At 44.1% G+C, this 24,144-nt stretch overlaps 3 protein-coding genes across 4 annotated transcripts; all 3 read left to right on the forward strand.

Annotated features, from left to right (window-relative positions):
* Nucleotides 1-2,726: 2,726 nt before the first annotated feature.
* On the forward strand, nt 2,727-10,253 carry LOC106603133 (FERM domain-containing protein 8). Its single transcript, XM_014196412.3, has 11 exons — nt 2,727-2,899; nt 3,475-3,562; nt 3,774-3,941; nt 4,444-4,545; nt 4,805-4,863; nt 5,114-5,280; nt 5,417-5,632; nt 5,742-5,865; nt 6,236-6,385; nt 6,526-6,760; nt 6,891-10,253. Exons 2-11 carry the CDS (start codon nt 3,475-3,477, stop codon nt 6,989-6,991), a joined length of 1,410 nt encoding a protein of 469 aa, XP_014051887.1. The 5' UTR covers nt 2,727-2,899; the 3' UTR covers nt 6,992-10,253.
* Nucleotides 10,254-10,308: 55 nt separating this feature from the next.
* On the forward strand, nt 10,309-17,704 carry LOC106603134 (vacuolar protein sorting-associated protein 51 homolog). Of its 2 annotated transcripts, none has more exons than XM_045716950.2 (11): nt 10,309-10,513; nt 10,844-10,973; nt 11,111-11,257; nt 11,394-11,613; nt 12,062-12,983; nt 13,115-13,330; nt 13,476-13,559; nt 15,285-15,419; nt 15,570-15,691; nt 15,852-15,939; nt 16,930-17,704. In XM_045716950.2, the coding sequence occupies exons 2-11, from the start codon at nt 10,874-10,876 to the stop codon at nt 17,188-17,190; spliced, it is 2,295 nt and encodes a 764-aa protein (XP_045572906.1). In that variant the 5' UTR covers nt 10,309-10,513; nt 10,844-10,873; the 3' UTR covers nt 17,191-17,704. The 2 variants fall into 2 exon arrangements, with proteins under 2 accessions (XP_045572906.1, XP_014051888.3); XM_014196413.3 differs by having other exon boundaries at nt 10,315-10,632.
* Nucleotides 17,705-18,008: 304 nt separating this feature from the next.
* On the forward strand, nt 18,009-24,071 carry tm7sf2 (transmembrane 7 superfamily member 2). Its single transcript, XM_014196416.3, has 11 exons — nt 18,009-18,089; nt 18,483-18,550; nt 18,689-18,885; nt 18,995-19,049; nt 19,383-19,577; nt 19,690-19,793; nt 19,895-20,014; nt 20,217-20,385; nt 20,499-20,579; nt 21,108-21,230; nt 23,144-24,071. Exons 2-11 carry the CDS (start codon nt 18,493-18,495, stop codon nt 23,302-23,304), a joined length of 1,263 nt encoding a protein of 420 aa, XP_014051891.3. The 5' UTR covers nt 18,009-18,089; nt 18,483-18,492; the 3' UTR covers nt 23,305-24,071.
* The last annotated feature ends 73 nt before the right edge of the window (nt 24,072-24,144 follow it).

The following is a 24,144-nucleotide window of genomic DNA, read 5'->3' on the forward strand; positions in this document are numbered from 1 at the left end:
GGCTTTGGGGGTGACCAGTGAGATATACCTGCTGGAGTGCGTGCTACGGGTGGGTGCTGCTATGGTGATCAGTGAGCTGAGATAAGGCGGGGCTTTACCTAGCAGAGACTTGTAGATGACCTGGAGCCAGTGGGTTTGGCGACGAGTATGAAGCGAGGGCCAGCCAACGAGAGCGTACAGGTCGCAGTTATGGGTAGTATATGGGGCTTTGGTGACAAAACGGATGGCACTGTGATAGACTGTATCCAATTTGTTGAGTAGAGTGTTGGAGGCTATTTTGTAAATTACATCGCCGAAGTCAAGAATCGGTAGGATGGTCAGTTTTACGAGGGGTATGTTTGACAGCATGAGTGAAGGATGCTTTGTTTTGCGAAATAGAAAGCCGATTCTAGATTTAATTTTGGATTGGAGATGTTTAATGTGAGTCTGGAAGGAGAGTTTACAGTCTAACCAGACACCTAGGTATTTGTAGTTACATATTCTAAGACAGAGCCGTCCAGAGTAGTGATGCTGGACGGGCGGGCAGGTGCGGGCAGCGATCGGTTGAAGAGCATGCATTTAGTTTTACTTGCATTTAAGAGCAGTTGGAGGCCACGGAAGGAGAGTTGTATGGCATTGAAGCTCGTCTGGGGGTTAGTTAACACAGTGTCCAAAGAGGGGCCAGAGGTATACAGAATGGTGTCGTCTGCGTAGAGGTGGATCAAAGAAATACCAGCAGCAAGATCGACGTCATTGATGTATACAGAGAAGAGAGTCGGCCCGAGAGTTAAACCCTGTGGCACCACCATAGAGACTGCCAGAGGTCCGGACAATAGGCCCTCCGATTTGACACACTGAACTCTATCAGAGAAGTAGTTGGTGAACCAGGCGAGGCAATCCTTTGAGAAGCCAAGGCTGTTGAGTCTGCCAATAAGAATGTTGTGATTGACGGAGTCGAAAGCCTTAGCTAGGTTGATGAATACGGCTGCACAGTAATGTCTCTTATCGATGGCGGTTATGATGTCGTTTAGGACCTTGAGCGTGGCTGAGGTGCACCCATGACCAGCTCTGAAACCAGATTGCATAGCGGAGAGGGTACGGTGGGATTCGAAATGGTCGGTAATCTGTTTGTTAACTTGGCTTTCGAAGACCTTAGAAAGGCAGGGTAGAATAGATATAGGTCTGTAGCAATTTGGGTCTAGAGTGTCTCCCCCTTTGAAGAGGGGGATGACCACGGCAGCTTTCCAATTTGTGTGAATCTCAGACAACACAAAAGAGAGGTTGAACATTCTAGTAATAGGGGTTGCAATAATTTCGGCAGATAATTTTAGAAAGAGAGGGTCCAGATTGTCTAGCCCGGCTGATTTGTAGGGGTCCAGATTTTGCAGCTCTTTCAGAACATCAGCTATCTGGATTTGGGTGAAGGAGAAGTGGGGGAGGCTTGGGCGAGTTGCTGTGGGGGTGGAGGGCTGTTGATCGGGGTAGGGGTAGCCAGGTGGAAAGCATGGCCAGCCGTAGAAAAATGCTTATTGAAATTCTCAATTATAGTGGATTCATCGGTGGTAACACTGTTTTCTAGCCTCAGTACAGTGGGCAGCTGGGAGGAGGTGCTCTTATTCTCCATGAACTTTACAGTGTCCCAGGATGTTTTGAGTTTGTGCTACAGGATGCAGATTTCTGCTTGAAAAAGCTAGCCTTAGCTTTCCTAACTGCCTGTGTATATTTGTTCCTAACTTCCCTGAAAGTTGCATATCACGGGGGCTGTTCGATGCTAATGCAGAACGCCACAGGATGTTTTTGTGCTGGTCAAGGGCAGTCAGGTCTGGAGAGAACCAAGGGCTATATCTGTTCCTGGTTCTACATTTTTTGGAACGGGGCATGCTTATTTAAAATGGTGAGGAAGGCACTTTTAAAGAATAACCAGGCATCCTCTACTGACGGAATGAGGTCAATATCCTTCCAGGATAACCGGGCCAGGTCGATTAGAAAGGCCTGCTCGCTGAAGTGTTTTAGGGAGCGTTTGACAGTGATGAGGGGTGGTCGCTTGACCACAGACGCATTACGGATGCAGGCAATGAGGCAGTGATCGCTGAGATCTTGGTTGAAGACAGCAGAGGTGTATTTGGAGGGCAAGTTGGTTAGGATGATATCTATGAGGGTGCCCGTGTTTACGGATTTGGGGTTGTACCTGGTGGGTTCATTGATAATTTGTGTGAGATTGAGGGCATCACGCTTAGATTGTAGGATGGCCGGGGTGTTAAGCATGTCCCAGTTTAGGTCACCTAGCAGCACGAGCTCTGAAGATAGATGGGGGGCAATCAATTCACATATGGTGTCCAGGGCACAGCTGGGGGCAGAGGGTGGTCTATAGCAAGCGGCAATGGTGAGAGACTTGTTTCTGGAAATGTGGATTTTTAAAAGTAGATGCTCGAATTGTTTGGGTACAGACCTGGATAGTAAGACAGCAGGCTATCTCTGCAGTAGATTGCAACACCGCCCCCTTCTCAGCGGAGTAGTTGCGTGGAGTATTGTCACAAGCCGTAACACCCTCACAGGTCATGGAGTTTTGAAGCAAGGAAGAAGTGGGAGTTTTGGGGGTTTGGTTTTGTCAATGTGTTTTTTTTAAATTGTTTTATTTGGGTGGATTAAGTTAGTTCTCCCTATCACGTATGGGTTTTATTTTGACCTTGGTTTTTTCAACCCCGTCCACTTGGTTGCGGTAATACACATTTTTGGATTGTAGTCTGCCATAAAACCCACAGAAGAAGAAGAAGCACAAAGGGCGCAGTACATTAGTACAGACAGTTGTCAGTGTGCTGGTAAACTGTTGAAGTTGTTGTTTTGACAAAATATATTCTCTTACGGATTTTTTTAAATATTATCTTGTGGACTGTCAATTCTACATTTTCAGTAAAAGAAGGTAATTGAATGTCATCTCACTGGATTAGCCCACCGCTGTCTTCTTTCTTGGTAACTAGCTAGCTAGTAGCTAACGTTAGCATAATATTCGTAATTGAGCTGTCTACAGTTTGTTGGCAGGACACCAGCTAACTTAGATGTGAAATGTCGTTTCAGTAAAAACTCTTACGACTTAACAAGAACTAGAAAATCAAAGCCTTGATGTTAAACATAATTATAGATAACTAGGACAGGGAATTGTAAGGGACCTCACGATACGATATATATTCCATAGATAAATTAGATATGTATTGCGATTCGATGTTCCAAATATTGCTCACTATGTGTATGCTGCAGAGGGACAAGCGAGACCCATGAGAAAACGAGTTATCATCAGTCAGGGAATAAAACTGCTGAAAACAAATTGGCTCACTATTTAAAAAGAAGACGGAGAACAACTGTATCGATCCCCACCATCACAACAGCTATTGTTAACGTTACTTACGGAGGTGGCTAGCTAGCTATGTCACAGTGAATTTGCTAGTGGATAACATACATTTTTCGAAAAACTCGTATTGATTTGTGTGTCTCACACAGATGGAAGTAGATGAGTGTGGGGGCTTTCCTCCAGAACCATCGGAGGGGAGCTCACAGAGAGGAAGTGTGGCATCCTCTGTCACCCGCGGTCAGTTCCCTTTTTTCTTTGTCTGGTGTTTACAATATAACATTTTTGTCCCTCTGTGTGTTTTCTTATTTGGAACATGGTGTTTAATAGCCCTGTGTATATGTCAAACGGAGTCATGTAAGCTCATGACATCGTCGTGGCTTGCAATATGTTTCTTGTTTTGCATTAGATTATTATGGCAACTGTCCTCCCTGTGTTTGTTCTCCTACAGCTCAAGATGTGCTTGTGTACCTGGTGGGTGACAGTGCGGTACACCTGTGTGTGGAGGGGGTTGCCTGTGTGAGTGTCCAGGAGCTAGGCCGCAGTGTCCGGGAGGCTCTCCACATTCCTGATTCTGCAATGGATGCCTTTGCCTTCTGGCTCTGCTCTCCTCTGCTCGGTAATGACCGCTCTCTCTCTCTGTATGCACCTCCCCCCTCCTCCTCCCCTAGCCCTCTAACAACTGTGCGGCACATGCTGTTATTTTAATATAAGCAACTTGGCCATTCATTTGACAGTTTCTTAATTTGATCAGGGGGAGAAAGGCAGATATGTATTACAAAGGAATAGTGTTGTCTGAGGCTGGTCTGGTTCATTGTATCATGTATTGGTGGCGATTGAAGAGAGCCGTTGGGCCATAAGAGGAACATTTGACAGTTTGAATGCTTCTCTTTTGAACTACTGTCTTGCTGAAAGACTAGCATTGTTTGTAAAATAGGGAAAGGAGCACTACAGCGAAATGACTGTAGGCCAAGTATACGGCTTGTGGATATGGTGCTATCGATTAGCATGCTTTGTCATGCCAAATTCCTTTCTTTGTTATGCCATGAGAATGCTTTTCATCATCCTTTTCATTAATTATCACATCGTTGTCTACTCCCTGCCTTTTCCTCCTCTCTCAGAACTGCAGTTAAAGCCGAAGCATCAGCCTTACAAACTGTGTCGCCAGTGGCAGGACCTGCTGTATCGCTTCACCGAGGCCTCAGAGGAGGACATATCCCAAGGTGAGACTGTCTATGTGTAGGGATGAGCTTGTGTGTTTCTGTAATCTTTTCTATTTGTTTCTGTATTTTTGGCAGATGAACATTTTTGTCTCACATCTGTTCGATTGTTTTCATCCCCACTGCTGAATTCCTATTGCTTTGTCAACCTGACCTCATGTTACCACTGACCCAACGTCACTAATCCTAAGCCGTACATCTGCCATTATATAAAAATGTTCTGTAATACCCTCCTCATGCCCTACTTTCCTTTTTTTTCCAGATGAGCCATGCTTGCAGTACAGAAGGAATGTGTTTCATCCCAAGTCTAAAGAGCTGCAGGCACTGCTTGTTCTGTTTTCTCCTTAAACTTAACATGGGGGAAAAAATATATCAGTCAAGTTGTATTGTTGTGTCAAATGGCTAGATTATACATTCCTGGTTGTAGACACATACCTCAGAGCACTTTAGCACCAGCCCTCAAACAAAAGGTTATGTTTGTCCCTCAAGAGTTACAAGAATTGATGAATGCCCCTATCTGTGTTTGGCTCCTCCTATATTCCACATTTCATTGCATGCTATTTCCCTCCAGATTGAAGACGAGGGGGTTTTGAGACTACTTTACGACGAGGCACGGGTTAACATCCTCGCTGGCCGCTTCCCCTGTGACCCTGAAACCTGGACGGGTTTGGGAGCACTGTCTTTTGCTATGGAACTGGGAGTAGGTCTGGACGACCAGAAAGCCACTGCTGCTTTAAGGTAAACTATGCCTGGCATCTGAACGTCTGCCTGTTGGTGACGTTGTGTATTATTTTTAAGAGTATAACACAAAATAATTTTCCCAATACCTGGCTGCATACCCAGACTATTGCTTCTCCTCTCCCAACTCCCTCAGAGAGAAGAAGCTGATATCCTTCCTGCCTGCACATGTATCAGGGGGAGGTGGGGGGCTGTTTTCTACCTTGAGGGGGAAAGGGGGCCGTCAGGCAGGGCTGGAGCACAACCTGTTGGAGGAGTATCGCAAGATTAGCACCTTAGGCAGTACCCCCCCGGAGCCCACTCAGCATCTACGCCAGTACCTCAGCACATGCCACTCTCTGCCTTACTATGGGTAAGGAACAAGCAAAACGAATGGCCTCAACTTAACTGCATGGAACACATTCACAGTTTGGATCTTCTTCACGCGTCTCTTGCATCATGTTTGTTTCTTGTCTGGCCAGGTGTGCTTTCTTCTCGGGGGAGATTGACAAGCCAGCTCAGGGGATTCTTCATAGAGCAGGACGGAAAGCTGTCAATGTGGGGATCAGTCTGGAGGGGGTGTATGTAATGGACATCAAAGAGAAGGTGAGACCTGGAATGTCAAGCTGTGAGTGGCTGTGTCACATCTGGCCGTGATTGATTCCATTTATGTGATTGGGAGTCCCAAAGGGCAGCGCGCAATTGGCCCAGCGTCGTCCAGGTTTGGCCGGGGTATGCCGTCATTGTAAATAAGAATTTGTTCTTAACTGACTTGCCTTGTTAAATAAAGGTTAAATAATTGATAACTCCTCTACGTTACTAGCAGAATATGACCTATTTTACTGTGTGTGATTGAGTAAGATGCGGATTTGTATGAACCAGAGGTGTCCTTTATCTATGCAAAAAGACTTCACTGAATACCCAACCCTCTACTTTTCTTCCTTGTTTTCTCCGGTGCATTCCTACTCCATGACAGCATGTGCTCCTGGGACTGCGTTTCAGTGAGTTGTCTTGGGACCACAGCTACCCCGAGGGGGAAGGGGACTCGCACATCCTGTGGCTTGAATTCGATGGGGAGGAGGCCGGCACCCCTGTCAACAAGTTACTGAAGATCTATTCAAAACAAGTAATGAAACCTAAACCTACCTACCTTTTTAAAAAAATAAATAAAACATGTATTCAAAATAAACATTCATTAGAAGGTGGTCATAGATGCCATTGAAGTGATCAGAGTTGCTACTGTTCTTTCTTCCCTCGTTTCTCTAGGCAGAGCTTATGAGCGGCCTTATTGAGTTCTGTGTGGAGCTACAGTCTGCAGCCGAAGGAGGGGCAGCGACGGCGACGGAAACGGACAGTGATGTCAGTCTATCCCATCAGCCTGCTGGACAGGCAGGGAACAGTGACAGAGGAAGGGGCGGTCGGCGAGGGAAACTGCGCAGGCAGAGCAGTGTGGTGTGCAGTCGGGTCCATACGCTGAACACCATCAGCTACGTGGACAACGGTGAGTCTGGGGAGAGGCCATCGTGCATGTCATTCATTTCGTCAGTATTAACCATCCATATAAGCTTCATTTGATAATCAGGTTAGGTTGTAAAACTAACTGTTAAATGTATTTGTTGTCCTCCGGGCAGGTAAAGAAATCAAACGCTTGAAGCCAAAGAGAGCTGCTTCCTTTTTCACCAGGCAGGCACAGCCACCCACATACTCATCAGTACAGGTGGAGCAAGGTTGAGCCTCCATCTGTGATCTAGGCTCTATGGTAACTGGAGACCAAAACTGAACATGCAAGTTGAGATTGAGACAAAAAGATATATAGGGAGTTGGAGAGGTTTATCTTCTTGATTGCAAAAATACTACGGACCAAGAGTAGGATTTAAGTGTGAATAAATGTTGTGTATATGAAGTTACGTTCTTTAGGTGCTGGAAAGTGACGTTGAGTGGCATTGCTTCACTGGTCAAGTTGAACCAGCTACCTATTTGGTAGAAGTTGGAGTTTAATATGAAACTGTTGATGAGTAGTGGTAACATTGACAGTAGCGCCACCTTTTAGCTTTTACCCTTGTGATAGGGGACCTTTATTATAGTTCTCCTTCAGATGGAGTTTATGTGCAATGACTATGTACACTATATATACAAAAGTATGTGGACACCCCTTCATATTAGTGGATTCGGGTATTTCAACCACACCAGTTGCTGACAGGTATATAAAATCGAGCACACAGCCATGCAATCTCCAAAGAAAAACATTGCCAGTCGATTGGCCTTACTGGAGAGCTCCGTGACTTTCAATGTGGCACCGTCACAGGATGCCACCTTTCCAACAAGTCAGTTTGTCAAATTTCTACCCTGCTAGAACTGCCCTGGTCAACTGTAAGTGCTGTTATTATGAAGTGGAAACGCCTAGGAGCAACAACAGCTCAGCCGCGAAGTTGTAGGCTACACAAGCTCACAGAACGGGACCACTGAAGCATGTAGCGTGTAAAAATAACCTGTCATCGGTTGCACCACTCAATACCAAGTTCCAAACTGCCTCTGGAAGCAACGTCAGCACAAGAACTGTTGGTCGGGACCTTGGTTAAATGGGTTTCCGTGGAGCCTAAGATCACCATGCGTAGTGTTAAGGGTCGGCTGGAGTGGTGTGAAGCTCGCCACCATTGGACTCAGTGGAAATGCGTTCTCTGGAGTGATGAATCACGCTTCACTATCTGGCAGTCCGACAGACGATTCTCAGTTTGGAGGATGCCCGGAGAACGCTACCTTCCCAAATGCATAATGCCAACCGTCAAGTTTAATGGAGGAGGAATAATGGTCTGGGGCTGTTTTTCATGGTTTGGGCTAGGCCTCTTAGTTCTTTACGCTATAGCATACAGTTACATTCTAGACGATTCTGTGCTTCCAACATTGTGGCAACAGTTTGGGGAAGGCCCTTTCCTGTTAAAGCATGACAATGCCCCCATGCACAAAGCGAGTTCCATACAGAAATGGTTTGTCGAGATCGTTGTGGAAGAACTTGACAGGCCTGAACAGAGCCCTGACCTCAACCCCATCGAACACCTTTGGGATGAATTGGAACACCGACTGTGAGCCAGGCCGAATTGGAGTGGCGGCAGGTGGCCTAGTGGTTAGAACGTTGGGCCGGTAACCGGAAGGTTGCTGGGCCGAATCCCCGAGCTGACAAGGTAAAAATCTGTCATGCTGCCCCTGAGCAAGGCAGTTAACCCACTGTTCCCCCTGGGCGCCGAAGACGTAGATGTCGATTATGGCAGCCCCCCGCACCTCTGATTCAGAGGGGTTGGGTTAACTGCGGAAGACACATTTCAGATGAATGCATTCCTTTCCCTTTAAAAGAAAATTACAAATAAATCGCCCAACATCAGTGCCCAACCTCACTAATGCTCTTGTGGCTGAATGGAAGCAAGTCCTCGCAGCAATGTTCCAACATCTAGTGGAAAGCCTTCCCAGAAGAGTGGAAGCTTTTATAGCTGCCCATGATTTTGGAATGAGAGTTTTGACAAGCAGGTGTCCATATACTTTTGGTCATGTAGTGTATCATTCATTGAAATGTATGCTACGCTCTTGGAAACCAAACAACACGGGGGGATTGAATTATCTGAAAGGAGGGCGATATTGGAGGCTCTGCAACTATCTTGTTCAAACCTCAGTCTTTGTACCAAAACAAACGTGTATCTTGTGGAAGTCTATGCCGCTCCATGCTAAACACTCAGATTCAGAGTCCCATGGTTATCATGGACTTTATCTGCATCCCCCTCCCAGAAATGACAAGGCTTTCTAGTACTGTTATTGTTTATATTGTACACCATGCAAGGGCAGCTTGACTTGGGAGGGGAGCGACTAAAGGGAATTTTCTGACGTGTAAACCAATATTTATTTTTAGAATTGGTTAAATGTGGGTTAGGGTCTGGGTTAAGGTAAGGGTCAGTTTTAGATTTGGCTAGTCGGTTTGCACGTCAGAAAAGTCAATTTAGTCTCACCCACTTAGCTGACCATTCAGCAAGAGGATGTGTTTCCTGATGACAGTTTCCCTGCTGGCCTCTTCAGTATGAGAGGAGCGATTCTACTGTATATCTCTGATGCAATTAAGTGTTCATAAGCTGAAGAATGTGGTTTCCACTATGTTTTAACTGATATTGTCAATTATGCGAACGTGGATGCAAAGACAACAAAATGTTCAGATTCATAATTCTTAAGGCACGCGATCTATGGATGTGGTATTCCTTTTTAAAAAGATTGTAGTGTACTCACTTGCTGTACATGCACAACATTCAATATCTTAGACATGCACTATTGATACATCAGAAATACTGTAAAGTTTTTACCTTTGGTCATTATTTGTATTATTATTATTGGAGTAATAACTTGGACTAATATTTTTTTGACTCTCTTACACTGTCTCTCCTGTTTCTGTCTTTCTCACACTCAAAGGAAGCAATAGTCTGGATTAAAATACCAAGTGCCTTTATTCTTTCAGTATTAATTTGGCCATTGAGAGACTGACCTGGTAAACGTGTAGGCTTGTTTGTCAAACATGATCTGCTCTGTTTGCTATACATTTACTTTACCTCTGTGTGTACATTGGCTGCGTTTACACAGGCAGCACAATTCTGATATTTTTCCCAATTATAGGCAAGATGGCTTATCTGATTGGTCAAAAAAACCAATTAATCAGATAAGCTATCTTGCCTATAATTGGGCAACATATCAGAATTGGGCTGCCTGTGTAAACGCAGCCGTAGAGACTAAAATATATCGAACCATGTAACTTCACTGTTTTCTTTCCTTTGTAATTTATATAATGTGCACTACCAAACTTAACCAGTGACTGACTGTAGGTTTAGTTAAACCCACAATACGTTTTTTATTCAGCTTTGTACTGTTTTGACAAAACTATAAGATTTGTTATAACTGTGTTTTAAACCTTAGTATCGAAGTTTTTTTTGTCCATATTTGATCAATAAATTGTTTTGTATATCAGATCCTCCGTTCCTTGATTTTGTGTTCTTTGAGTCATTGCTGCCACCTACTGGCTCGTTTCTCCATCATGGGCTTCTCATCCGGACATGTACGGTAACTTCTCTGTTTGCTTTAGTGGTTGTCGGTTACATTTATCTGTTCATTGGTCTGTCCTGCAATTCATAACAATTTCGCTGGTATTCAGTCTAAATGGACGGGGATATTTGTGCTACGGCCACCACACCACCTGACGCCGACCCAGCGCGGAAGCGTCGAGTACACGGTATGTTGAAGCTCTATTATGGGTTGAACGAGGAAGGAAAGACCGTGGATCAAGCAGAGTCGACGAATCCTTGCGATATAAACGGCACGCATTTCGATCCTGAGGTTTATCTCAATAAGGTAAAATCCGATTTCTGTGTCTGGATGCGACACATAGTTGGCTATTCATTGAACATAAGACAAATGAAATCCAGAGGCAAACGATTATTTTCTATACAAGAGCCAATGCCAACTGCTTATCTGGCATTGGTGTCAGTCCGTACAGTCGCTCAGTGATGTCTGTTAGTTGTCTTCTCTTCAAAACTGACCTTTATGTCATTGGTGGCTGCAGCTTAGGAAAGAATGTTCCCTTGGAGAGCTGATGGACCAGGAGAGCTGCATGGTGAGGCAGATCCGCTCCTTGGACAGTGACATGCAGACATTGGTGTATGACAACTACAACAAGTTCATCTCTGCCACAGGTAAGCAAATAGGGGACAGTGTATGCAATGCATTGGATATCATGTTATTACATTAGATCATGTTTGCGTCACTCACTAATCAGTATACATACTATGTGATTAATGAAGGAGTGAATGCCCTCATCTCCTCCCACTAGACACAATCAGAAAAATGAAGAATGATTTTAAGAAGATGGAGGACGAAATGGACTGTCTCTCTACTAACATGGCTGCTATCACAGAGTTCAGTGCACACATCAGTGGGACTCTTCAGGACCAGCATGCACAGATAACCAAACTGTCAGGTTCGTAATGAAGCCTGTGGTGACACGCCTCCATCGCCTGGAATGAAAACTAAATAACAAATCTAATTTGTTGGTCATATACCTATCATTGTCAGATTACTTGTTCAAACTTTTCCTCTCTCACTCCCCCACCCAGGAGTCCACACTCTCCTTAGAAAGCTGCAGTTCCTGTTTGAGCTGCCTGCCAGGCTGAATAAGTGTCTGGAGCTGCAGGCTTATTCCCAGGCGGTGAGCTCCCATCGTCGTGCCCACTGTGTGCTGCAGCAGTACAGCCACATGCCCTCCTTCAGGGGCATCCAGGATGACTGTCATGCCATCATGGACAAGCTGGCACAGGAGCTTAGGCAGAAGTTCAGGTAGGAGAAGTAGTCACTTGTGGAAAGATGCGGCGTGCAAACCGAGAGAATCTGTCGGGTCTGAATGGGATGCAGTTGATCAGGTGTTTGGTTTTTCCTCACTGGCGATTTGGACAAATCATGATTTTTGCAGGTGTTCGCATCATTTGAATTTCAGAAGGGGAGGGGACATTCGGCCCCTAAATTGCAAAGAGAAAGGGTGGAGATCCTCGTTCCGGTTCCGCTCCTTCTAGCGTTTCTTGATTTCTTCTCTTAGCATGTATGGACCCAGAACTTAATGGAGAAGCTGACCAATTACCTGAGACTTTAGTTCTGTGTTAACTGAGATTAGTATGGTTGCAAAACAATGTTCTTTGAATTTTCATTTCTAGTTCATATTCTATAGTAATAATACATTATGCCTCTGCATGGATGCCTTACCTCTGCTTGGTGTTGACTGTGTTTGCAGAGATGGAGGTTCGAGTGCGAAGGATCTTTCAGAGTGTGTGGAGCTTCTGCTGCAGCTGGATGAGCCAGCAGAGGAACTCTGTGACAAGTTCCTGAGCCACGCCCAGTCACGACTGGAAGCAATCCTCCGAGGACTGGAGGCGGAGCTAAGACCACCATTGTCCTCTGGACCCACAGCAGTGATAGATCCCTCCATTGGCCCTGCCCGCAGACTGTCAGCTGCACCCACTGCTGGATCTCCCACTGACCCCACCTCTCCAGGCAATCCCTTCCTCTCTCCCAGCTCAAGGACTGATATTCTGGAATTCATAGACAGAGGTTGCAATGAATTCGTCAGCAGCCTTTGCTTGGTCATTGCCTCGTACCAAGAGTTGTTTGTCAACCGTCCACAAGAGGGTAATCTGGCCTCCAAAAACATCCCCCATATGGCTATTGGCAAGCTGCATGCTTTCGTGGATTCCCTGGCCACCTGCTACTTCTCGCTGGTGGAGAGGAGGATACAGGAGGAGAAAAGTGTTGGTGACAACTCTCTCCTGGTTCGTGCTCTGGACCGTTTCCACCGCAGGCTCCAGGCCGTGACCAAACTGCTGCCCGGGTCTGCTGTGCCCAGCCAAGGGACTGAGATTGTGGTGCGAGCAGCCAGGGAGAGGATCAAGCAGTACCTGGAAGCCCTGCAGAGCTTCTATCTGGACAGCCTGAGAGACGTGAGGCAGGCCCTAGCAGCCCCTCGGCTGGGTGGAAGCTCAGCTGGAGGTGGCTCTCATCTGGCGGGACCAGCCACTGGGAAAGATGCTCCCGCCAGCCTGCCAGAGCTCCTCTCCTCTCTGTCTGCCTCCATTCTCAATCAGATCAAGTCAGTACTGGCATCAGTGCACCTCTTCACCGCAAAGGACATCACCTTCTCCAATAAGCCTTACTTCAAGGTGAGATTAATACTGATGCTTTTGTGGGTTATTTGTGTCCCTCAGTTTGTGAGTTGCTATGATAATATGCCTTATTTTCTGAATTTGGTTATTTATGTCATTGACAACTCTCTTTCACCTCTCTATTTCAGGGGGAGTTTTGCAGCCAGGGTGTGCGTGAGAGCCTGGTGGTTAACTTCATTAAGTTTGTGTGCCAGTCCTCACGTCAGTTCTGTGAGAGTGCGGGAGACAGGGGCGGCTCTACACCCCCTGCCCTCCTACTGCTGCTGTCACGCCTCTGCCTGGACTATGAAACCTCCACCATCACCTACATCCTCACCCTCACAGACGAGCAGTTCCTCGTGCAGGTAAATATGCCAATGGTACTCTGAACACTTCTTCAATGCTGTTGATGGGAATGTAAGAATATCTGTCCAATTAATAGGTCCTCTTTAGTCATGAGAAATGTTTATCACATGCTGTTATATCCTGTTGTTTCTCTCGTGTTCACAGCATCACACTCCTGTAACTGCAGTCGCAGCTTTATGTGGAGAGGCCAGAGAGGCAGCACAGAAGCTACTGAACCATTATGTCAAGGTAAAGTGCCTTCTGAAAGTATTCACACCCCTTGACTTTTTCCACATTTTGTTACAGCTGGAATTTAAAATGGATTACATTGAGATTTTTTTTGGTCACGGGCCTGCATACAATACCGTATAATGTCAAAGTGGAATTATGTTTGATGTTTTTACTAATTCATTAAAAATGAAAAGCTGAAATATGTAGCTCAGTAGAGCATGGCACTTGCAACACCAGGGTTGTGGGTTCGATTCCCACCGGGGACCAGTATGAAAATGTATGCACTCACTACTGTAGGTCGCTCTGGATAAACGCGTCTGCTAAATGACTAACATGTAAAAATGTTAAGTCAATAAGTATTCAACACATTTATTATGGTAAGCCTAAATAAGTTCAGGAGTAAACATTTTCTTAACAAGTCACATAATAAGCTGCATGGACTTATTCTGTGTGCAATAATAGTGTTTAATATGATTTTTGAATGACTACCTTATCTCTGTGCCCCGCACTTACAAGGTCCCTCAGTTGAGCAGTGAATTTCAAACACAGATTCAACCATAAAGATCAGGGAGGTTTTCCAATGCCTTGCAAAGAAGGGCATCTATTGTTAAAAATAAAAAGCAGACATTGAATATCCCTTTGAGCATGGTGAAGTTATTAATTACACTTTGGATGATGTATCAATACACCCAGTCACTACAAAGATACAGGCGTCCTTCCTAACTCAGTTGCAAGAGAGGAAGGAAACCGCACAGGGATTTGAACATGAGGCCAATGGTGACTTTAAAACAGTTACAGAGTTTAAGGGCTGTGGTAGGAGAACATTGTAGTTACTCTACAATACTAACCTAATTGACATAGTGAAAAGAAGTTCTGTACAGAATAAAACTATTCCAAAACATGCATCCTGTTTTCAACAACAAAAAGCAATTAACTTTTTGTCCAGAATACAAAGTTATGTTTTGGGCAGATACAACACATTACTCAGTACCACTCTCCATATTTTCACGCATGGTGGTGTTGGCTGCATCATGATATGGGTATGCTTGCAATCGTAAGGACTGGGGAGGTTTTCAGGATAAAAAAATAAATGTAATGGAGCTAAGCACAGGCAAAATCCTAGACTAAAACCTGGTTCAGTCTGCTTTCCACCAGACACTGGGAGATTAATTCACCTTTCAGCAAGACAATAACCTAAAACACAAGGGCAAATCGACACTGGAGTTGCTTACCAAGAAGACAGTGAATGTTCCTGAATGGCCGAGTTACAGTTATGATTTAAATCTGCTTGAAAATCTATGGCAAAACCTGAAAATGGTTGTGTAGCAATGATCAACAACCAATTTGAGGTTGAAGAATTTTGAAAATAATTTGTAAATATTGTACAATCCAGGTGTCAAAGCTCTTAGAGACTTACCCAGAAAGACTCACAGCTGTAATCGCTGTCTAAGGTGATTCTAACATGTATTGACTCAGGGGTGTGAATACTTCTGAAAATATCTGAAAACACGTTTTGACTTCATTATGGGGTATTGTGTGTAGATGGGTGAGAAAAAACATATATTTAATCAATTTTGAATTCAGGCTGTAACACAACAAAATGTGGAATAAGTCAAGGGGTAGGAATACTTTCTGAAGTACACATTTTCCCACTTTACCAACAAATTACTATTGCTGTGACTGGCCATTTGAGGCCTATTCCTTCTATTTCAATGCTGACCCCTTCTCTCTTGTTGTGGACAGGTTCAGGGCCTGATCATATCCCAGATGCTGAGAAAGAGTGTGGAGACACGAGACTGGGTCAACACTATCGAGCCACGGAACGTCCGTGCTGTGATGAAGAGAGTGGTGGAGGACACCACCTCTATTGATGTGCAGGTAATGTCCGTTATCTCTATAAAACCCTTTGGAATGTAGGAAATCTGTAATCACTGTATAAATGTGAGTGGACAAATCAATCATCAGTGCTAGGAATCTAAAGCGCTTTACTCCCTCCCCTGATCTGTCTCTCCTTGTGTTTCCCTACAGGTGGGTCTTCTCTATGAGGAGGGGGTGAGGAAAGCCCACAGCAGTGACTCCAGCAAAAGGACCTTCTCTGTCTACAGCGGCTCTAGGCAGCAAACCCGCTACGCCCCCAGCTACACACCCAGGTACCAGAACTACAGTTGCCTACCACACAACCCTTTCATAACAACATAATACATTAACACTGCATCACAATGTGTGGATGTTTAGCAGAGGCAGGATCAGTCTGTTAGTATGATGGCTATCTTTCCTAATGGCTTATGAATGGTTTTTGTCTCCCTGCAGTGCTGCTATGGATACCAATCTCCTGAGTAATATACACAAGCTCTTTTCTGAGCGGATCGACATTTTCAGTCTTGTGGAGTTTAACAAGGTGGGTAGGGAGGGATCACAGAGCTCTGGTAGCTTAGGGCCTAGAGTAGGGGTCTTCAACCGGTAGCTTGTTGCCCACCTATGAGTAGGTTGCAAAGCAATTCTAAAACTACAGGCAAATTTTTTTCAGGTGTTCCATCGCAAACTGTCATAAACATAAAGCTCCCGGCTACAATCCAATCAAAGCAACGTTGACATTATCCCACCCCTGTTTAGCGCTTCTTGGCTTTAAAATCCAAATGTAACACTATCTGCCAATTAATTTCCAGCAATATTGCATTTCTGTCTGTTTGGTGCGCGCATTTGTCTATGCTCACTCCGTAAGTAGCCTGTTAGCGATGCTAGTAATGATAACATTTGAGAAGGTCGTTGATGGCAAAGTAGGCTTACCTGACAGATATCATAATTATTTGTATCAATTGGGTGGCCATTGTTTTTGCAAACTCGGCCATGACATGTTGCAGCAGTAGGCCTAACAGAAACATTGCTAGACTGAGCAATGAAATGCACAATTAAAGGGGAATTACACTCAAATCAAACATTGTTATTAAAATAAAATTCAGACCTTAAAATTGGTCTTCGGATGTGATTTGAGAATTGACATGGACTCAGAACATCCATTTTCATTGTTTCTCTATAAATAATTGTAATATTGAGAGTATAAAAAAAAAGGGGGAAAAAATCTAAAACCAGGGAAAATAAAACATAGAACTCAATTTCGGGAAATACAATAGATAATTTTATGGGGCCCCTTAGAGGTGTTTATTAACCATTATTTTACCAGAAAACAGATCTATTTTACAACAAGGACCAGGTGAAGAGTTGCAGGGTAGAGGAGAAGAGAAGAATGTGCCTATTTGAAAGCTAACAAAAAAAAAATGAGTAGCATTTTTTTTAAAGTAGCTTTCATGCTAGAAATGTTGGAGACTCCTTTGCATAGAGTACTGTCTCTTACACCCCCCAATTTGACAGTCTTAATCTCCTCTCTCAGGTCTCTGTGTTGACAGGGATCATAAAGATCAGTCTGAAGACGTTCCTGGAGTGTGTCCGCCTGCGTACCTTTGGTCGTTACGGCCTGCAGCAGATCCAGGTGGACTGCAACTACCTGCAGATGTATCTGTGGCGCTTCGTCTCCGATGAAAACCTGGTCCACTTCCTACTCGACGAGATAGTGGGCAGCACTGCCCACCGCTGCCTGGACCCCACTCCCATGGAGCAGAGCGTCATTGAGGTCATCTGTGAGAGAGGTTAAAGGCCAGAGGTCACATTGGTTGAATTGTGATGGTGAAATTGAAGAGTGTGTAACAGGTTAAAACCTAAAAAATGTCTTGAAGTTAACTGAACATTGAAGATTGGACAAAGAGGGCTTTTGATACGCTTGATTCCCATGATGTAAATGTGGGTCAGGAGGGGGATTGAGGTTACTATGAATGTTATTATGAATGATGTTTGGGTGGGGTGCATCTATATTAATTTGATTAGTAATTACGAACATTATCATATGGTAATATGAATTGAATTAAAAAAATCGAACTCATAAACGGATGTAAAGCAGAGTTGGGCCTCCTGCCTTCAAAGACATGTGATCTCAATTTGCACACTTAATTCTGCAATTTAAATTCAAGGACATGTGATCTCAATTATTTGTATTTCTCTTGTTTTCCCTTTGCACACTTTAATCCTGCAATTTAAATTATAATAATTATGTTACAATTAATAATCTCTGTAAAGTATGTTATATAAAGTGTCAGTATTCTAAGTAATAACTTTGTTTCAATTCATTTTGAGTCATGATTGATTAATCATCATACTTTGAATCAATTATGGAAATAATGTTTGGGTAGGTGTTGCGTGAGTACTTTCTCACGTCATAAGCAAGATTCCCGTCTCTAGGAACCAATAAGAGCGCTGTAGAGTAAAAAGGTGTACATTAAATTTGACCATCACTTTTCTAGGCCCTATGATATATGTGGTCACCGCCCCAGCGTAAATTTGATTGGTTTAACGCTCCCCTCTCCATGCTCTTCTGATGACCATGGCTTAATCCCATTGGTTTAGAGGTGGGTCATGTCAGGATGGGGTAGCTTTGGGGCAGTTCTACGCACGCATTCTTATCGTCGCACTGTACTTGCGTATACATGAGGAATACAGGTGAGTGACGCTATAAATTATGCGATGTTGGAAAAAAAACCTTTTAATATTCTTTGTTTACGTCCAACGCATTTTTTTTTAAATCTTTAGCTGTTATCTATTAATGCGCATTGAATTGTTTTTCTGTGATGTAACCTGTCTATGTTGTAGTATCTGTCTACATTGTGTAATTCAACCGAATCGTATCCTCGTTACGCTGGAGAATAACTATATTGGCAGAGTTATGTTTTTATTTCTCAACATCAACAATAAAGTATGATATTATAGTACTCACTATAGTATATACTAGTCCAGTTCATTCTGAGAATATGAGGTAAAGGTCTTTATTGCTGCCTATACACATTTGTATTGAGCATGCACTCTACCAGTGTCCTCCTTTTAACATTTTCACAGGAGACAGATAATGAAGTTCAACAAACAAAAATCCCCACACGCAGAAAAGGAATTTGGGGGGACTTTGGGTGAGTCGCAATTTGTTTGCTTTATTAAAAAGAGAACACATTTTGCATGTTCAGTTTAAATAGGCATATTGCAATCCCATCTCCCACCCATTCTCTTCTCTTCACTTCCTTGGTCTCTCTTCCTCTTCTCCCTTGAAGGTGCCACCTGTATCCCTGTCTTCTTGCCCCTGACGGTACTTTACCTGCTCTGTGTATGTCGCTCCCCTGCGGCCAGAGTGCTCCAGTGGCCCCCTGTCCTGCCCCCCACAGCCCAGCTATGGGACCCCCTGGCCCCTGTTCTCATACTGGGCTGGATGGCCCTCCAGAGCTTCTTTTACCTGCTGCCTATGGGGAAGGTGAGACGAGGTGTTAATTATGAATACCTTTGAGTTCTGGAGTCCTTGTCTCTTGACTACGTTGTCATGTGAGGTTTGGCTGATACACATATCTCTGTCTTACCTGCAGGTGTCTGAGGGGATGGTGCTAAAAGATGGCTCGAGACTCAAGTACCCCATAAACGGTATTGTAGGGTTGGCGGGTGCAGAAATAATGCTTTGAAGTAGTGCGTTCCAATGTGTACAGTTTCAATTTTAGGAAGGTTTGATTTGAGCTGGGTGCGAAGAGTTAACTGGTTATGTTTTCCTTTCATCTACTGCAGGTGTCATTAACCTTGAGCTTTGCAGGCCATTAGTCCACAATGATTTATCTTGTTGCAAGCTACTCAGTCCAAACTCAACTTATTTTTATGATTCCCTCTCCCAACTAAGTATCTATTGTATCTATCCCTCCCACCTGCTCCCTCACCCTTTCTAGCTCTGTTTCTATCTTTCTCTATTTCTCTCTCCCTATACAGGTTTTCATGCCCTTTGCGTCACAGCTGTGCTGTTGACATTGTCACTATGGCTGGGGATGCCTCTGGGGTATCTCTTTGAGCTGTTGTTGCCCCTGGCAGTGTGTGCTATTGGGGTGTCATTCCTCCTCTCCCTCTACCTCTACATCTGCTCCTTCTGGGCCCCTCACCATGCCCTTGCCCAGGGGGGAAACACAGGTAAGGGTGGTGCAGGATTAGAGAAGTAACATAAAATATCAAGTAAACATCATACATCAAAATGCATTAGAGGTTTTCCTGTGTAGGCTCACGCCTGCTATATCTCACACAGGAAACCCCCTGTATGATTTCTTTATGGGCCGAGAGCTGAACCCACGGATTGGAAGCTTTGACCTGAAATATTTTTGTGAGCTGAGACCAGGTCTGATTGGCTGGGTGAGTGGAAATGGAGCAAGGGTGACTAGATTATATGAAGTAAATATATATAAATAGATATATAAAAAAAAATCTGATCCAACGTACTCTCTTCCAATTAGGTGGTGATTAACCTTGGGATGCTAATGAAAGAGGTGGAGCTACGGGACTCCGCCTCCCTGGCCATGATACTGGTCAACAGCTTCCAGCTGCTCTACGTGGCGGATGCTCTGTGGAATGAGGTGAGAGGACAGTCCACAGGAATCGCTAGGAAATAACAGTGGTATAACAGCGGTAACAGAGTGATGCCAATTGAATGTATTGTGGTGTATCACTGCGGATGTATATTGAGCCCTAAAATTCGTTACATTTCTGCAGTGCTGTATGTTTCATTTGACAGTGGAATATATTTTCTTGACTGATGCTCTCTCTGTGATGTTGCAGGAGGCTGTGCTGACCACCATGGACATAGTGCATGATGGCTTTGGGTTTATGTTGGTCTTTGGGGACCTGGCTTGGGTTCCCTTTACGTACAGCCTGCAAGCTGCCTTCCTGGTCGTGCACCCACAGTCCCTTAGTCTTCTAGGAGCCACAGCTATAGTCACATTGAATGGTAAATCATGTTTCAAGATGTGGGGTGGGGAAGTGTGCATTCTTCACTTAAAGATGTGTTATATTGTTTGTCCCCTTATTAATGGAATGTATTTTATCTCTTCCTGTCATTAGGTGCTGGGTATTATATCTTCAGAAAATCAAACTCCCAGAAGAACCAATTCAGACGGGACCCTACGCATCCCAGTGTTGCAAGTCAGTATTCAACTTCTTGATTCGATTTCCTGGCATGGCATCTTCCACACGTTTTTAGTTTAGAATTAATACACTTTTCTTAAATCAGTTTAACAGTTTTGAGAGGATAGATAGAATTGGGCCATCTCTCTGATGACATCTTTATTACTCGCTGTTTCAAATTTTGTTTTCCATAATGGAACAAAGTGCATAATGAATACAGTGGACGGTAGGAGGCACCACAGAGTAGAATCTGGCCCCAACAGAAAGAGCAGATGGAGTGTGAATTATTTGCAATCTGATCTCTCTCAAATGGGGCGGCAGGTAGCCTAGTGGTTAGAGTGTTAGACTAGTAACCGAAAGGTTGCAAGATCGAATCTCCGAGCTGACAAGGTGAAAATCTGTCTTTGAACAAGGAAGTTAACCCACTGTTCCTAGGCATTCATTGAAAATACGAATTTGTTCTTAACCGACTTGCCTAGTTAAATAAAGGTAACGCCACGTCCAAAACTAAAGAAAAATATATATAATCTTCTCCCGTGCCTGTAGACCTGGAGACTATTGCCACAGCAACTGGGAAGCGCCTTTTGGTGTCTGGCTGGTGGGGCCTCGTACGCCATCCTAACTACCTGGGAGACCTTCTCATGGCCCTGGCATGGTCCCTGCCATGTGGTAAGTAGAGATCAAATAGACCCTCTCTGGATCCAGCCGGCATGTGTCCATAACCAGTGGCTGCACCTGAACAGTGCTACTAACTATACAGTGCCTTCGGAAAGTATTCAGACCCCTTGACTTTTTCCACATTTTGTTACATTGCAGCCTTATTCGAAAAATGGATAAAAAATAAATATTATCATCGATCTACATAAAATACCCCATAATGACAAAGCAAAAACTGTTTTTTTGACGTTTTGGTCAATCTTTTACAACTAACAAAACTGATATCTTATTTAAATAAGAATTCAGACCCTTTACTCAGTACTTTGTTGAAGAACCTTTGGCAGTAATTACAGCCTCGAGTCTTCTTGGGTATGATGCTACAAGCTTGGCACACCTATATTTAGGGAGTTTCTCCCATTCTTCACTGCACATCCTCTCAAGCTTTGTCAGGTTGGATGGGGAGCGTCACTGCACAGCTATTTTCAGGTCTCTCCAGACATGTTCGATCTGGTTCAGGTCCGGGCTCTGGCTGGGCCACTCAAGGACATTCAGAGACTTGTCCCGAAGCCACTCCGGCATTGTCTTGGCTGTGTGCTTAGGGTCGTTGTCCTGTTGGAAGGTAAACCTTCGCCCCAGTCTGAGGTGCTGAGCGCTCTGGAGCAGGTTTTCAGGTCTCTCCAGACATGTTCGATCTGGTTCAGGTCCGGGCTCTGGCTAGGCCACTCAAGGACATTCAGAGACTTGTCCCGAAGCCACTCCGGCATTGTCTTGGCTGTGTGCTTAGGGTCGTTGTCCTGTTAGAAGGTAAACCTTCGCCCCAGTCTGAGGTGCTGAGCGCTCTGGAGCAGGTTTTCATCAAGGCTCTCTCTGTACTTTGCTCCGTTCATCTTTTCCTTGATCCTGACTAGTCTCCCAGTCCAGTCTCCCAGTCCCTGCCGCTGGCTGAAAAACATCCCCACATCATGATGCTGCCACCACCATGCTTCACTGTAGGGATGGTGCCAGTTTTCCTCCAGACGTGACGCTTGGCATTCAGGCCAAAGAGTTCATTCTTGGTTTCATCAGACCAGAGAATCTTGTTTCTCATGTTTTGAGAGTCTTTATGTGCCTTTTGGAAAACTCCAAGCGAGCTGTCGTGTGCCTTTGACTCAGGAATGGCTTCCGTCTGGCCACTCTATCATAAAGGCATGACTGATGGAGTGCTGCAGAGATGGTTGTCTTTCTGGAAGGTTCTTCAATCTCCACATAGGAACTCTAGAGCTCTGTCAGAGTGACCATCGAGTTCTTGGTCACCTCCATGACCAAGGCCCTTCTCCCCCCATTCCTAATTTTTACCATGTGGCCAGCTCTAGGAAGTCTTAGTGGTTCCAAACCTCTTCCATTGAAGAATGATGGAGACCACTGTGTTCTTGGGGACCTCCAATGCTGCAGAAATGTTTAGGTACCCTTCCCCTTATCTGTGCCTTGACACAATCCTGTCTCTGAGCTCTACGGACAAGTCCTTTGACCTCATGGCTTGGTTTTTGCTCTGACATGCACTGTCAACTGAGGGACCTTATATAGACAGGTGTGTGCCTTTCCAAATCATGTCAAATCAATAGAATTTACCACATGTGGACTCCAAGTTGAAACATCAAGGATGATCAATGGAAACAGGATGCACCTGAGCTCAATTTTCAAGTCTCGTAGCAAAGGGTCTGAATACTTATGTAAATAAGGTATCTGTTTTATATTTTTAATACATTTGCAAAAATGTCTAAACCTGTTTTTGCTTTATTATTATGGGGCATTGTATGTAGATTTTTGAGGGTTTAAAAAAAATAAAAAAAATTGAATAAGGCTGTAACGTACCAAAATTTCAAGGGGTCTGAATACTTTCTGAAGGTACTGTATTCTGATCCCATGTACCGTATGTCTTGTTCCAGGATTCAACCATCTTCTACCTTACTTTTATGTTGTGTACTTCACTATCCTGTTGATTCACCGAGAGGCCCGTGACGAGAGGCACTGCAGGGCCAAGTATGGCCTGGCATGGGACAGCTACTGCAGACGCGTGCCCTACAGGATCTTCCCCTATATCTACTGAGCTAAGCTCGACCGAAGCAGTCAGGGCAGTGCCGTGGCCCGGGAGCATGCAAGGCATGTACACTGCATATGATAGCCAGCTGTGTTGTATAAAGTGCACTTTCTGAACCTCAACAGACTAGACTGAACAAAAACTACTGAAATGCTGTCTTTTCTCTGTAATAATGAATATGTACTTTATACATGATGACTGTGGAGAAAATGGCACTTCTGACTGGATAAACTGGCCAGACAAGCTGACAGTTTGGCCCAGCAGCTTTACCAGTTGTTCACAGTAGTGATGTCTTTCTAGTGAGTCTCAAGCACGATCAATCTTGAGCATTAGCTATCATACTGATCTTTCCTTTCTTCCTCAAGATTAGACACTATGGGCTGGTTTCCCAGACACAGATTAAGCCTAGTTCTGGACTAAAAAGCATGCTCAATGGGGAATCTCCATTTAAAGTGCGTTTTAGCCCAGGAGTAGGCTTAATCTCTGTCCAGGAAACCAGCTCTACACTTTATTTCAAATGAACAGATGAGTCACATTTCATTAACTGTGGTGTATTAGCACTGATCTGAAAGACATTCAAATGATCAGGAAATGTATGCATGTATTCAAATGGTCATGTTGGACGATATTTGGAGAGTGACAGAGTGTTAGCCTGTTTCTTTAATATTTCAAAACTGAAATCGAAGCCTTAAGTTTACCTTAACTTTATTGCATAACTTTGTGAATTTTTACAACAAAAAAACCCAATAAACAATAGTGATTGCAGTCAGAATAAATGTTTACAAAATTGTATACAAACAAATAATACCAGTCTGGCCCTGAATTTGAATTGAAAATAAGATGGGTAAA

Source organism: Salmo salar, chromosome 04 (assembly GCF_965601325.2).
Source record: "Salmo salar chromosome 04, fSalSal1, whole genome shotgun sequence".
NCBI lineage: Eukaryota > Metazoa > Chordata > Actinopteri > Salmoniformes > Salmonidae > Salmo > Salmo salar.